The 15932-nt window shown below is 42.5% G+C and overlaps 1 protein-coding gene across 12 annotated transcripts in view; it reads right to left on the bottom strand.

The window, feature by feature from the left end:
* Positions 1–1635: 1635 nt before the first annotated feature.
* Positions 1636–15932, bottom strand: part of MAGI2 (membrane associated guanylate kinase, WW and PDZ domain containing 2) — a 972748-nt gene continuing 958451 nt past the window's right edge. For 11 of the 12 annotated variants that reach the window (XM_060244677.1, XM_060244666.1, XM_060244681.1 and 8 more), the window contains one exon: positions 1636–4591. In XM_060244677.1, coding sequence (XP_060100660.1) covers positions 4535–4591 — 57 coding nt within the window. In that variant the 3' untranslated portion in view covers positions 1636–4534. The remainder of the gene's footprint in view (positions 4592–15932) is intronic. The other variant, XM_060244680.1, reaches the window with a different exon arrangement.

Here is a 15932-nt window from a genome sequence, read left to right as displayed (position 1 = left end):
GTTTGCATGTGAAAGTGCTCACAAGTAGGCATGCACAGAACTCTTGGAATAAGTCACACACACACACACACATATATATATATATATATACACACACACCATCAGTTATTCAGTGGGAAGTGATTTGTTGATAACTGGACTGTGAGCCCTTGGGTGATTTAACTAGGGTACCTATTTTCTGCTCTCAAGAGATGCTTGTTGTAGATTGTAAAACTATGGAGAGAGATTCAAAAATGTGATGGGGTGGGTGGGAGAGATGGCAATTAGTCAGTGCTTTCATTGCTTAAATGGAAGATTCCTGAATTATACCTACCTGTAATTCACTCCTTCCAATCTTGAAGTTATCCCATAATAGCAAGTAAGTGTGTGCTTACTGAGTAGCAAGGGTAGGTTGCCACAGAAACAGCCAAGTATTGGCAATTGGCAGGAGGCTTGGGAACCAGTATGAACTTAGAAGTGATGCTATCGCATTGGTGCAACACTATAGAATTCTGATTTGTATTGGCAGTGATCCCATGCCTTTGTACTCAAACACTATTCCCAGCATATTCCACCCCTCAGTAAGTGGGAGGGTTGGGGGCTGCCAGGCTATTGTGGGATATCTGGCGGCCATGAAGGGAAAAGACATAAGTGTTTGCAGTCTTGGTGTTCAAAGGAAAGATTATTATTCTTGGCTCAAATTTTAGATTCTCCCCCAAACCTTATTTTTCTGTAATGAGAGGTTGCAAACTGCCTGGATATTAGATCTTTTCAGGCCCTTTGGCCTCCTGCAGTGAAGTACTTCTTTTTCAGCAGCGAAAAGTCCAGAGTTGAAACATGCCTGAACATTATGTCTTTTCAAAGTCCTTAGGCCTTAATGCCAAATTTGGTGGGAGATGAGGACAACAACAGTGGTTATCCTCAGATGAGTAAAAGTCATTCTACACATATGTAGATGCCTGCTTTCTTCCACTTAGGCAAACTACCACCAGATGGGTTGCAGTTAATGATTAGAAACAGATATCAGGCTGAATGAAACTAGTTTAATTGTCTCCTGACACCCTCCCATGACCCCACCTATTTCTGAGCTAAAGGTCACAGTCAACCACAGAATAGTATACATTTTACTTTGTCCACTTGTCACTGCAGACATTAAAGAGGAGAGAAACACACAATAAAGAAGCAGAGTCCCCAGGGAGAAAAGTTGATGGAACAGATCAGATGAAAATGAATTTGATAAGGGAAGGCTTAGCTCCATCTGTCTTGCTGCTTCCCACCCCCATTCTTTTCCAGACTTTCGGGGAGGGGATCTGCTGATAGATTTTCCCTTGTCAAGGGCTAGAAACTTTTAAAAAATGAAAGTTGAGATTTCAGTTGGGGGCAGGACATGTTTCAGAGGGGGCACTTGCTCCTGTTTGCTCCCTGCAGGCCTTCCGCCCTGGTAAGTGCATCTCATGGTTTACTAGCCTGAGCAAACTGCAACTGAAAGAAAAGCTATCTATCTAGTGTGACTCTCCAAGTTGTGGCCAGGGGGAGGAGGAACGAACAGATGAGATGGTAACTTGTTTCTAGCCTTCCTCCATTGCCACTGTGTAGGAATCAAATATTTTTCTGGTAGATACCCTCCCTCCATAATTGATTACGCAGTATAAACAATTGAGGGGGAAAGATTCTTGGATATATATTTTATTTGAGTGGTTTAGAATATCATACAGTAAACAAGATTTCTGTAAAAGTTAATTTATCCATAGTGGTGCGTTTCATAAAAATAGTTGCTCACTTACAGCCTTTCTGTGACTATTAATACATGGAATTATATTTATAGCAATAGAGCTGTACAAGGTAAATTCACAGCTAACACTACACAGAAATATTATCTGGAATGGGGTTTAGATGAAGTGGCATCTTCACAGGTTATCAATTACAGCTGCAGAAAGTAATTACTGCACAAGGAGTTGCTGGGAACTGTGCAAAGTGGAGTTTATATAGGCATAATCTCATTTTTTCCTGTTCTTTATATCTGAAATAATGTAATTGGACATGTATTTATAGTAGGGGAATAGTGTCCAGAAATTGAAATTTAATAAATTAATAGCAAATTATGCCAAATGTTTAGGGGATAAAGATATATCTATAATTTTTAATTAAAAACTATATATATAATGTATTTTGTAAACAGCTACATATCTTTGTGCTTTCCTTAAAAAATTATAATGGGACTGCCTCTTAAAATAAGCACTTTGTTTCAAAGGTGCAAAACCCTTTCTGTAGTCTTTTCCAACTAACTTTGATTGAAGGAAGTCACCGAATTCCAGTAGCTGTCTCTAATAAATGGATGGTGAGGACTAACAAGATGCAGATTTCTTATACCAAACCTCATCTTAATGGCTAACATTCCTCCTCACATGCCTCTCCAAATCCAAACTTCCACTGGTCTTCAAACAGCAACAGGATTTAGCCAGTCATTGAGCAATGTATTTCCAGGTCTTATGAGAGGTTGTCTAAATACATTTTTGCCAGTGTAAGTTTGTTACTTTGAAACAATGATTATTGAGGGGTTTAAAAATATATTATTTGGTTTATTTCTGGATGATGCAGCTAAGATAACAGCAAACCTCTTAAGGACAAGGAAATGAGTAATGGAGCTCATTGGAGAAACTGTACCTCATCAGCATGGAATGAAATCTTCTCATGGCACTTAATATTTGAACATTAAATGCTAGTTAAGATATAAATAGAAATATGGCAGGAAGAGAGCTGGATGAATACATGAGAATTTTTTTTACAGACCTGTATCTTGGAATTCTTAGAATGTGATTGAGAAGGAGAACTTAAAGACACAGTCTTATTAAAAGGTTGGACTAAATCTCAGGCACTTTTAGTGCCTGAAGGAGAGAGAGATTGTTCTGAAAGGACTGCAGTTTTTCAGGCATTGTCCCTTCTTTATAGTGGCAACAGCACATTACAGTTCATATTTGTGAGCAGCTGACACTGTGTGTGGTTTGTGGGATTCCCTGTGTGGGAATGGGCGACATCTGCAGTAAACTGCTTTTGAAGCCAGATTTGCAACTACCCTTCCACTCTAACTTTCTCCCCAACGTACAGAAATATGGTTTGTTCACACACACCAAAAAAGGCAGTAGAAATGGTATCGCGCCAGCTAATCCAGTAGGATTCCTCACCTTGTGTCCTGACTTCTGTTACCAACTTCAGGGTGGCCCATTCCAAAGTGTTAACAGTGGAGACATGTCATGGATGTACAATTTCAAATGCATCAAACCCCTGTCTGGATATGCTGAGAACAATTTTATTTACAACATTTAACTCAGATAAAAGATTCTCTTCCTCTTTCAGCTTTGTTCCGTGGAGTTTTTATTTAAGGCGATGTTCCAGTTTGTGATTGCAAAAACTTCTTCCAGTTTCTTGATATAAAGTTTGAATGAAAACCCCAAGTCCTTCATGCAATGACAAACAACCTACTAAAGCTACACGGCACCATCTTTGTGGTTTGTCTGTCCTTCATATTATTTTGGTTTCTTCCATAGCTGCCAAAGTCTCTAAAATGAAACTGGGAACTGGAAGGTCACATTTAAATATTGTGTGACTACATGTTGCTTCAACAGATTAGATGCTATGTATGCTGTCATGGAATTACACACTATTGTTTCTGTTTCTCAATGTTTTCAGCAATGGATGTGTGTGGTAGTTAAATAAATTAAAGTAAATAAATGTGAAACAGAAGCAAAGAAGGATGATTTGATCACTGCAAAACTAGGGCAACAGTCACAGATCTATCTGCTCATGGCTGATGTGCTGGACTTTAGGACATCAGGGAGCTTATTGGAGCCAGGAATCTTCCATGGTCCCGGTGAGACAGTTGCCTTCTGGGTTGTAGCGTTGGTGTTGCATGTGTTAATGGAGTGGAGGTGTCCCTTCCATGGGAACTCACTGGGCTTCCTATCAGACTCCTTCTGACTGTGGTCCATGTCACTTCCATGAGAGCTGCAGCTATTGCTACTGTACATCTTTGTAGCACCAATTGACTCAAGCTTGACATGTTCAGGAATTGCAGCTGATTTCTTCCTTGTGGCATTGTGATCTTTTGGGCTGAGAGAGCCTCCTCTTTTGCTTTCTAGCCACTTGGCTCTCCCAGCCAGTTCAGCATTGGTTCCAGCATACCCAGGATCTCGATCTCCAGCCTCTGCTGTCGTGTTCCCTTCCACTACCTTGTTTTCTGAGGCCAGCTTGCTGCTTTCACCGGTCTTAGTCTGGTTTTGGGAACAGGAAACCTCTTCATGCTTTGACATGTCAACCTTTTTATGCTTCATGCTTTGACCTGTCAACCTGTCAACCTTTTTAGGGCTTGCAGACCTCTCCATGTGCTCCCCTAACCTTTTCTTTTTGTGGGTGTTTGCTGAAAGCTCCTTTGGTTTTCTGACATCAGGTTCCCGCTTGGTCTCCCATGTTGATTCTGGGTGCATCTGGTGGGAAGGGTCAGAGGATTGGACTAGATGTGATGAAGAAAATGGTGAGACAATGTCATCAAGGGAAATAGTTACTTCCGGCAGACCTGGGGAGGTGGCAGAGGGAGAACTCCAGGAGTTTGGTTCGTCTGCGGTGACAAAAAAAGAACACAATTATTTCTACAGGTGTTTCACATGAATTTTTTCCCCAAAAAATACAGTTACTGATAGCTGAACGTAGGTTCAAGTGGGCAGCCTTATTGGTGTGAAGCAACAGCACAAAGTTTGAGTCCAGGGGCACCTTTAAGACCAACATGCACATGAAAGCTTTTACATAGAATAAAACGTTATTGGTCTTAAAGATGCCACTGATCTCAAACTTTGTTCTAATAGCTGGACAGTTATTAAATTCTGGATTATTTTTTTAAACATGGAAGTCTCAGCTCAGAAAGGAGGTGAGGGAAACAAGAGAAATAATGTCAGTTTCAATGACTGTTGAATTTGGAACTCTGCAAGCAATTTTAAAATGTAAGATTCTTAGATGCAGACTCAACTTTGCTATAAATAGTGTCCTATTATATTTGGGCTAAAAACATGCCAGATTCACCAGAGGGCTACATGACTAAAGCAAACAGTCAAATTCATATTGGTCTCCATGTATGTTGCAGTTCTCAGAAAGAAGCACACTCAGTTCACTAAACATTTTGGATTTGTCCTAACTAGCCTTTCAGAAGTTCTATCAGAGCAACTGGAACACATTTTGAACAAGGAAAAGCACATGTGTGTGTGAAAATGTGTGTTTACCTATATAGAATTGATGGATGCACTTGACAAATGCATATGTACTGTGTATATATGATATGTCCTATGGTGTTTTTTTGTTGAGAGTAAAAATAGCGGAATTGATGTCTTTACAATCATGCCAATGATTGTCCAGAAAGCATGCAACCTTTTAAACTGTGTTTTAATTCCTACTTCTTGCAGGAATCTGGCCCATTTTAGTTAATACATCCATCCACTTTGGCTCCAAGTTTGGTCTTTTCCTCCTCCCTTGAAAGAGAAAATATATTATCCACATGTAATGCTTAACTTTTTTGCCCCTTTAATCTATGATAGTATGTTCTACGAAGGGTAAAACCAGGAGGTTTGAAGTACCTCCTGAATAGCCTGAGACCCTAATATATGAAGGACATAAAATCTTTTTATGTACAGCTTAAAGCGGGGGGGGGGGGGGGGATCAAAGCATCACATCTCAGAAAAAGACTCCTTTTGTGCACAACTACAAGACAAAGTGGGACATCAGTTGGTCACTGTAGAAAGAGCTGAAAACAATTAGGTGTTGGGGGTAAATTTTGTGAACAGTTTTGCTACCCAGTTTCTAATGGTGTTTTTCCCCCCAGAAAAATATGAGAATATTTATGCAAATGGGGGGGGGGGGGATGAAATGTTGTTGCCATGGCAAATGAATGACATGCTGTTTTGCCATACTGTGTTGCAATGAGGAAACCATAAGAGTGTAACAAAATTGAGAACTGCACTGGAGGCACACGCCATTGGAATGCAGATCTCTACCAAAATGTGCATTTGTGCACACACCAGAAAGCTCTTAATGGATTATGTGCTTGAATATGCATTGTGATTTTCATTCTGTCACAAACACACAGTGATGGCAATGTACTTCATCCATCCTCTGATGTTGCCTCATAGCCAAATCTATTGATTCCATGATGTCATCATGTTCTGTGTGCAATCTCTGATTGGCTGGGGAAAGTTAGTGAAGGAAAAAGAAACAAAAGAAATTCCTAGCCTCACAAGAGGCACCGTCACATCTTTCAGTTTATTAACCAGGCAGGATAAAATAATCCCCACATAAATAGTTAGCCAGCCAACGCAGTACTAATTTCAAAAATTATATTCATTTTTGCTTATATGCAACACATTTTAATCCTGTAAATTACTTTTAGAATACAGAATTTTAAACAAGTTGCATTTCTATTGTGCAAAAGATCCATTTGTGCAAAAGATTGTGCAAAAGATACCACCGAATACTGTATTTATTGAACTGGTTTTTAATGTTATTAAGTTACTGTTGATGTTTATATTGTTAAATTTAAAGGCTTTTATTGTTATTGTATGTTTTTATAAAATGTTGTTAGCCGCCCTGAGCCTGCCGAGGTGGGGAGGGCGGGATAGAAATAAAATTTATTATTATTATTATTATTATTATTATTATTATTATTATTATTATTATTATTATTATTATTATTATTATTATTATTATTTTCACAATTTAATAATAATATAATAATAATAAATTTTATTTCTACCCCGCCCTCCCCGCAAAGCGGCTCAGGGCGGCTAACAGTAAGTAATATATTAACATAAATAGTAAAACATTAGATTAGCAATTAAAATTACACATATAAAAACCCGTTAATTCAGTTAAAATACTTAATTTTACATTACATTATATATATATCTGGCAGTAATAGCTGTTCTGGCGCTGAATCTGCCAGTTTAAATGGTGTTAGAGATGGCGGTTCTTCGTTCATTGCAACTCAGCAGTCCGTATCATTATAGGCGTGTCTAAAAAGGGCAGTCTTGCAGGCCCTGCGGAACTGGTCGAGGTTCCGCAGGGCCCGCACCTCCTCCGGGAGCTGGTTCCACAGTGCAGGTGCCGCAACTGAAAAGGCTCGTACTCTGGTGTTTTGGAGTTTGGCCTCTCTCGGCCCAGGGATGGTCATTTTGTTTTTACTTGCTGACCTCAGTGCCCTCTGGGGTTCATACGGGGAGAGACGGTCCCTTAGGTAGGCAGGTCCTCGGCCATATAGGGCTTTAAAGGTAATAACCAACACTTTGTACTGGAGTCGGTAGATAACTGGCAGCCAGTGCAGTCCGCGCAGCCCCGGCTGTATGTGCTCCCATTTCGGGAGCCCCAGTAACAGCCTGGCCGCCGCATTCTGCACTAGCTGCAGCTTCCGAGTCCGGCACAGAGGTAGCCCCAAGTAGAGGGCATTACAGTAGTCCAATCTTGAGGTGACCGTTGCATGGATCACTGTTGCGAGGTCGCGGCGTTCCAGGAAGGGGGCCAACTGCCTTGCCCGCTTCAGATGAAAGAATGCCGACTTGGCAGTGGCTGCTATCTGGGCCTCCATTGATAATGAAGGCTCCAGTAAAACACCCAAACTCTTTACCTGGCGCACTGGTTCCAATGGTGCACCGTCGAAGGTTGGGAGAGCTATTTCCCCTCCCTGGGCGCCGCGACCCACGCAAAGGACCTCTGTCTTCGCTGGGTTCAACTTCAACCCACTCAATCTAAGCCACGCCGCTACAGCCTGCAAGGCCCGATCCAGGTTCCCTGGGGCGGAGCCAGGCCGACCGTCCATTAGTAGATAGAGCTGGGTGTCATCTGCATATTGATGGCAACCCAGCCCAAACCTCCGGACAATCTGGGCAAGGGGGCGCATATAAATGTTAAACAGCATTGGGGAGAGAACTGCTCCCTGAGGCACCCCACAATCAAGTGTGTGCCTCTGGGATCGCTCGCCCCCAATGGCCACCCTTTGTCCCCGATCAGAGAGGAAGGAGGAAAGCCACTGTAAGGCCAGCCCCCTAACCCCTATGTCGGCAAGGCGGCGCTTTAGTAACTGATGGTCGACTGTATCAAATGCCGCCGACAGGTCTAATAACATCAGTACCGCAGAGCCGCCCCGATCCAGATGCCGCTGGAGGTCATCCACCAAGGCGACCAGCACTGTCTCCGTCCCGTGGCCCGGTCGGAACCCAGACTGGCACGGGTCAAGGACGGAAGCGTCATCTAGGAACCTCTGTAGCTGCAACGCCACTGCCCTCTCAATAATTTTGCCTAGGAATGGTAGATTAGACACCGGACGGTAATTCGCCAATTCGGCCGGGTCTGCTGTACATTTTTTTAAGAGAGGGCGAACCAACGCCTCTTTCAGAGGCGTTGGGAAGTGCCCCTCTACGAGGGATCTATTTATGATGTCCCGTAGAGGACTACTGAGCTCCCTCCAAATTCTACTTTTCATTAAAGTGCTGAACATAGCACACCTTAGGCCTGTCCAAGTCATACAGAACACAACGCACTGTGGTTTGCTTTCCTAAAAATCACACAACTTTACATATTCTCAAAGGTCCCCTCAAAATATCACAAGGATAAGTTCTATATTTGAGCTGTTGATTGGCTCTCATAATTATTTATATGGGAATTATTTTATCCTGTCCTGTTAATAATCTGTCACTTGTCTAATTATATGGATATTTGACAGAATGTTTGTTATGCAACCACTTCACTGTCTTCTTGAGGAATGCTTGGGTGTACTTTTTCCATTTGTTCCTCGTAGACTCCTTGTTTTGGCTTTCTAACACACATGGTATAATGTGCTCTAATCTTTAAGGACCATGAGTACAGAACTCCAGTTGAGACCTGATTAACTACTGTTAAGGTTAAAATAAATGCCTGTTATCTTGCAGTTAGTAGATTTTATTTTAGCACCTGTGTCAATTTTCATACATGCATTCAACTAATGATCTAATGGTGTCTTAAGACCATAAGTAATTATTTTAACCACTTCTCTAGTTGTCCATACTGGACCTAGAGTTAGACCTACTAAACCTTCCCATTGCAAGCCTCATATGAAGCTGTCATACAGACCATTAGTATATCTAGCTAAGTATTGGCAACTCAGACTGGCAGCCACCCTCCAGGGCCTACAGCAGAAAAACAATTCATCCAGCTTCTGCTTCTTGAGAGCATTTGACTGGAAATGCCAGGGACTGAACTTTATCAGTGTTTATCAAGACATGTATTTTGTATCATGAATATGATTGCATTGATACCATTGTAAGTAAATGATTAATAAATATATGTCAAATTTACTCCAAGCAGAGAGACAGCTCTAACCCCATAGACCCTACAATCCAAAGTTTGATAATGGGGAAGAAGATGAGGAGACTGGATTTATACCCTGTCCTTCATTTGGAGTCTCAGAGCAGCTTACAATCTCCTTTCCCTTCCCATCTCCACCCTGTGCGGTAGGTGAGGCTGAGAGAGCTCTCAGAGAATTGCTGTTGAGATAACAACTCTACAAGAACTGTGACTGACCCAAGGTCACCCAGCAGCTGTATGTGGAGAAGTAGGGAATCAAATCCAGTTCTCCCAGATTAGAATCCACACACTTAACTGGAATGAACATAGGAAGGGCAAGAACCAGATAGATGAGGATAGCAAGGAAGCACTGGGGCCAAATGCAGTTTGCATAGCTACCTGGAACTTATTGTGAGCTGTTCTGTATGTGCACATGAACTGGTGCCATGAGATGCAAGCGTCTTCTTCAGAGATGGATAGTGAACAGTCCATCACTGTAGGGAGGGACCCCTTTTAACTGAAACAGAAGTAATTGTGCAGGGGAGAAAAACATCCTTCAATTACCAAAAATGTTAATATCAGTTGTTGAGTCTTGTCATGGCTTGTTTATTTCCTGCATGTTTTGATGTATCTCAACTGCCTGATTGTGATGCCTGGCAAAAGGATAGTGTCAGTACCCCCACAGTTCAAAGAGCACAAACTATTCACTTGGTTATTTGGTTATTTATTGACTCTTGACAGCAGGTTACAGGCATGATGGCCTTTGCGAAGACTAACAATGGCAGGCTATCTGGCCCCTTATATAGGTTACCTTAAATCGTTAAAATTTCAAAGAAAAGTGGGAAGCAAAAAAGTGGGAGGCAAGAAAGCAGGAAGCATCATCCCTTCCCTCAAGATATCCACCCTCCCTTCCGCAGGTGCTTCTTGGCTGGCGGTGCAACCTTGGTCTCCTGTAGCAACCCCACTGGCCAGACTAAGGAATTGGGATAACTGTTACAAAGTGATAAGCATAGTAGCGGCAGTGGTGAGGAGACAGTAAGACTTATTCATAATAAAAAAAATGCCAAGGCACTTGACAGGTGGGGAGAAGATGCTCTTTGCTTTTTCTTTAGGAGCCTTTGCATTTTATGGTTTAGCTCTGGTGTCTGCAATTCATAGCTTATCTAGTTGTCAAAGTAACAAGGACTTTGCACCTGGCATGATGATTTCTTCCTTGGGCTGGGCTATGTGAACGGTCTTGGAAAGAGCAAACTCGCTACACTGTGTTGTCTCCAGTTGACAGACAACTTGGTGGGAAACGATGGGACAGGGAAAGAGCCACATTTGCCCGTGTAGTTTGACTATATTATTAGTGTTTGTACTCACTGACTTCATTCTTGGCTCCTGTATTGAAACCATTAAACTCTACCTATGTCTTCATAAGAGAGAGCCTACTTGGTCAATACCTGGTTCATCCTCACATCAGTATGCAAGCAAACCAAAGCTGGTGTGCTCAGAAGTAAGGCCTATTTTATTCAATGGGGCTTAGTCCCAGGATAGTGTACTTAGGATTGCAGCCTATTATCACTAGTCACCAGTACTACCATGTGACACTTCCCAGTTAGCCAAATACTGGTGTGACAAACAATGGATTGTTTTTATAAGTAAGGTCCGGATTAGACATTTCATCCACCATTGGACGGTTATAGGGTTCCTGAACGTATGAATTTCCTGTGAGTTTCCAGTTACAAAGCACTGCAAGGGTCTGATTTGACCTGGGATCATGACATGGGGGAAGAAGGGCTTCCCAACCTGAAATAGCCCTGTTGGAGGGCTGAATGTGCAGTATTCAGTACACATGCAGCTCCACAATGGGGCAAATAAGACTGCCCTACATCCCCCCCCTTTTGCTTTTTGTCACTTTGTGGTTTTAATTATGTTTCCTGTTTTAGAAGCTGCTTCTGTATTCTACTGACTTTTTGTCTTTGGATGTTTTCACTGTTTTTGAACTTGTTAAAGCTGGAAGTGATATAAACGTGCCAGAGCACATTCCTTTCTTCCAAATGAAAGGGATTGCCAGGAGACCTCCCACTACAGCAGGAGGATTGGCATCCCTACCTTCTCTCTTGTGCCAGATTCCTTATGCTTTGTTTCTTCAGAAAGAAGAAATGCCTTTAACCAGTTATTCCATGTCATAGGAGGCAAGTTAGAAATGCAGTAAGGCAGTGGTTTTTCAGCTTCTTCATATGATAGGAGGTCATATGACATTAGAGTCACATGACAGGGAGTGTGTCGGCAGTTAAGATCATACCCATGTTAAGGCAAGGACCATGGGAAGCAGACCAAGAGAGCTAGAAAGAAGAAACATAAGCTGAGTAATGGGAGGTGTACCATAGTGAGGAGAAGTCACAGCCTTGGAGGAATCCTCACCATTTAGTTACCTTGCCTGTGGCTTCTCTTAGCATGCAGGCAAACAGAGGCAAGAAACATGGTATCTTAGTTCTCTGCACATATGTGCTAATATAGGTTTTTGCAAAAACTCTATATCCTTCTTAAATTGTGGCGCTGAAAACTGAGCACAATACTCCGGGAGAGGTCAAACAGAGCAAAGTGACACCATGTGATCTAGACATTATACTTCTGTTGATACTGCCCAAAATCACATTTAGCTTCTAAGCCACCACATCACACTGCTGACATGCTCAGTGTATGATCCATTAAGACCCCTAGATCCTTTTCACACACACAACTGCCAAGACAAGTCTCCCCCATCCTATAATTATTCATTGGATTTTTCCTACCTAAATGCAGAATTTTACATTTATCTCATTTAAAATTCATTTTGTTTTAGCTCAGTTTTCCAGCCTGTCAAGATCATCCTGTATCCTGTCCAATGTTCCCTCTAAGCTGCAGAATCTTGTGAGCAAAAATTCTACTTTGTGAGCTACTGGCTTTAAAGTTGTGAGTTACTGCATAAATCAGTGTGCTCTGGGGTCATTCTTCCTGAGCTAAGACAAAAATGTGTGAGCTGGAGGCTAAAAATCTGTGAACTAGCTCACACTAACTCAGCTTAGAGGGAACACTGATTCTGTCTCTGTCTTCTACTGTATTTGTGACCCCTCCCAATTTAGTATCATCTGCAAATTTAATAAGCATTCCCTCTATGCCTTCATCCAAATCATTTATGAAGATGTTAAACAAAACAGGTCCCAGGACAGATCCTTGAGGCACTCCACTTTTCACTCCACTTCAAGAGGATGAGGAACCATTCACAAGCACTCTTTGAGTGTGATCTGTCAACCAGTTACAGATCCATCCACCTAACAGTAACAGGATCCAAAGTCCATTTTACCAACTTGTCAACAAGAACAGTTTGTGGAACTTTATCAAATGCCTTACTGAAATCAAGATAAACCATGTCTATATAATTCTCCTGACTCAGCAAGGTGGTAACTTTCTCAAAAAAAAAAAAAAAGAAGAAGAAAAGATAAGGTTATCTGACATGACTTGTCCTTGAGAAACCCATGCTGGCTCTTAGTGATCACAGCCAACCTTTCTAAATGTTCCAGGACTGACTGTTTGATGATTTGTTCTAAAACTTTCCTAGGTATAGATGTCAAACTGACGGTTTGGTAGTTCCTAGATCTTCCCTTTCCCCCTTCTTGAAGATGGGGACAACATTTGCCTGCCTCCAATCTTCTGGCACCTCCAAGAATGCTCAAAAATAATGGACTTAAGCTCAGAAATTAAGTCCGCAAGTTCTTTTAGTATCCTTGGATGCAGTTCATCTGGCCTCAAGGACTCACTTTCATTTAAAGAAACTAGGTGTTGATGTACCCCTATGCTGATCCTAGGCTGCAACTCCCTTCCCTCATCTGTTTTTGCTACGTAGAGCACTGTTTCCCTCACAGGAGAAGACAGGAAAAGTACGATTTGAGCAGTTTTGCCCTTTCTCTTCATCATCACCTGTTTCCTGTCCCCACAATTGGCCTATCATGTCCATGCTCTTTTTCTTACTTTGAACATAAGAATAGAACCCTTTTGTTGTTGTTTTATAACATACTGAGCTTTAGCTTTCCCAAGACTTTTTTTTGAAGCAGGAACTTCTTTGCATATTAGGCCACACACCCCTGATGTAGCCAATCTTCCAAGAGCTTACAAGGCTCTTACAGCGCCTACTGTAAGCTCTTGGAGGATTGGCTACATCGGGGGAGTGGAGCCTAATATGCAAAGGAGTTTCTGCTGCAAAAAAAGCCCTGAGCTTTCCTAACTCTTTCTCTACAAGCATTGGTTGTTTATATTCATCTTTGGTTAGAAGACCCTCCTTCAATTTCCTAAATGAGTGTTTTTTATTTCTCAGGTTTTTAGAGAGCCATTTATGGAACCACCTTTAGCTTCTTTGGCTCCTTCCATTTTTCCGTCTCATAGGAATAATTTGTGATTGTGCCTTCAGTATTTCGCTTTTAAGAAACTCCCACCCCTCTTGAATTCCCTTCTCCTTAGTGATGATCCAAGAAGATCTACATCACACTAATGGAGCCAAGATGCAGGGAGAACTATGTCACACAAATGGAGCGATGATCTAAGGGGATCCATGTTACATCACTGTGCTGGCTTAAAGGTTCCTTTATGTTAATTTTATGTAAAGTGTACAAGACCTGGTTTAGTGAATACCAAAGTCTGCTTCTTTTTTGGACTTCCTCCTTTATTTAAAACAGGTCTTATAATTTATGAAGGAAGTGAGATATAACAAGCGTTTCAACAGTTATTGCTGACAGCTTGATTTATTGTTCCTGAGCTGTCTTTTCTCAAAGAACGATATTGATTTCATCCTCCTCCTCTTCTTCCCTTCCCCCAGCAAATTACTGATGCTTCCTTTAAGGCAGAAACATCATGGCGGAAGGAAAGAGGCTAGCTTCACAAGTAATGAAAATAAACTTTCTACAGAATATGAACTCAGAATAGGAAAGTGGGGCAGACAGTCTGTACAATCTGAAAAGAATGATGACATAGAGATCAACATCATGTCAAATGAATGGCCACACCTACTAATTTGGCTACAAATCTTCTCAACTGAATAGGAATAATCACTGCAAGGAAATAAAATTCTGAAATGTAGTGGGACTTGTCTGCTGACTCTATTTTTATTGAATTGTTCACTTATAGAACTTGGCTTTAGGTTATCTCAGATGATCATAGATAATTGCAGTATTAGTACAAATCTTATTAGATGAAAGTCACTCTTATGCTCATTATGGACTTTTGCATCCACTCAGCATACTACATTATTTTCTAACTAGAAATAAGGCCTCTTGTGCAAATAAATACAATGGGCTCTAGAAAGAGGCACTGGGCAAGCGTCAGGTGCCCCCATTCCTCCAACAAAATCCCCCCCCCCCCATCAAGTCAAAAGGAAGGGGAAAATTTATCTCCATTCCCACCCACCATACACTTGTTGCCTTCCCCCCCCCCCCCAACCCTTGGCATCCCTCCTCCTTGCTGTCTTCCCACTGTCAACCCTTGGCATTCACCCCCATACCCTTGCCATCTTCCCAACTCCTTCCAAGTCTTTGACATTCTGTCATCCTCCCCCCACCCAAGTCTTGCAGTCTTCCCATCCCCCAACCCTTGGCATTCAATTCCCTCAACTTTCCTGGCTTCCCACCCACCCCTTGGCATGCACTCCCCCAAAACTTGCCATCCTTCCACCCCCATTTGGCATTAACCTCCATCCTCATTCTCCTCCCACCCTTGCTTATCTCAGAGCTACTGCCACCGCTGGGTCCCTGCTGTGGCATCCTGAGGCCTCCACAACACCCTGGGAGCCACTACTGCTGGGGCCCTCTGATGGCCTCTACAACACCCTGGGAGGTCCCAGGAGGGCCCCAGGGGTGTTGTCATCTCTTGGGACATTGTGGAGGCTGAGCAGGCCATGGAAGGGCCCCAGTGGTGGCGGTGGCTCCCAGGGCATTGTGGGGGCCAGTAGAGGAGTACCCCAGTGGTGGTAGCAGCCCCTGGGGTGTCATGGAAGCCTGGGTAGGCTGCAGGAGGCCCCCAGTGGTGGCTCCCAGGGCACCATGGAGACCGTGGGACACCACGGGATGGCCCCAGTGGCAGCAGCAGCTTCCAGGGCATCATGGAGGCTGAGGGAGGCCCCGGGAAGGCCCCAGCAGCAGCTCCTGGGGCATTGTCCCACCCCATCAGCAGAACAGGCCAATAGGATGTGAAGGCAGGTTCCCCAGTGGTCAAAGGCTGATGTGGTGAGTTATGACCAGTACATCTGGGCTTTTATAAGGGGATTTATACATTATAACCCAACAGTGAACACACTATGGATGACTAATTCTAATTCCAGTATCATTTATCCTTCTGCAGGAGTGTGGGCCACCATTATGGACAACTCCATATCTCATGGGCAAACCTATTTGAGCATCAGCTTTTCTTTTAATAGCAAACTCAAAAAGGAGACTCTGTGACTGGGAAATGAGTGCAGTGGGTGTTTGTGAGAGCAGTGTGTTGCATGCGCCGCTGAATGACTTGCTTAATGTACTGCTCATTACTTGTTATAGCACAGCAAATGCCTTGCTGATCTTGATGCAGTTTGTTCTAAACCAGCAATAAAT

This window comes from Heteronotia binoei, chromosome 8 (assembly GCF_032191835.1).
Source record: "Heteronotia binoei isolate CCM8104 ecotype False Entrance Well chromosome 8, APGP_CSIRO_Hbin_v1, whole genome shotgun sequence".
In the NCBI taxonomy this organism is placed as follows: domain Eukaryota; kingdom Metazoa; phylum Chordata; class Lepidosauria; order Squamata; family Gekkonidae; genus Heteronotia; species Heteronotia binoei.
Note: the sequence above shows the minus strand (reverse complement) of the source record. Positions and strands in the feature narration are given on the sequence as shown.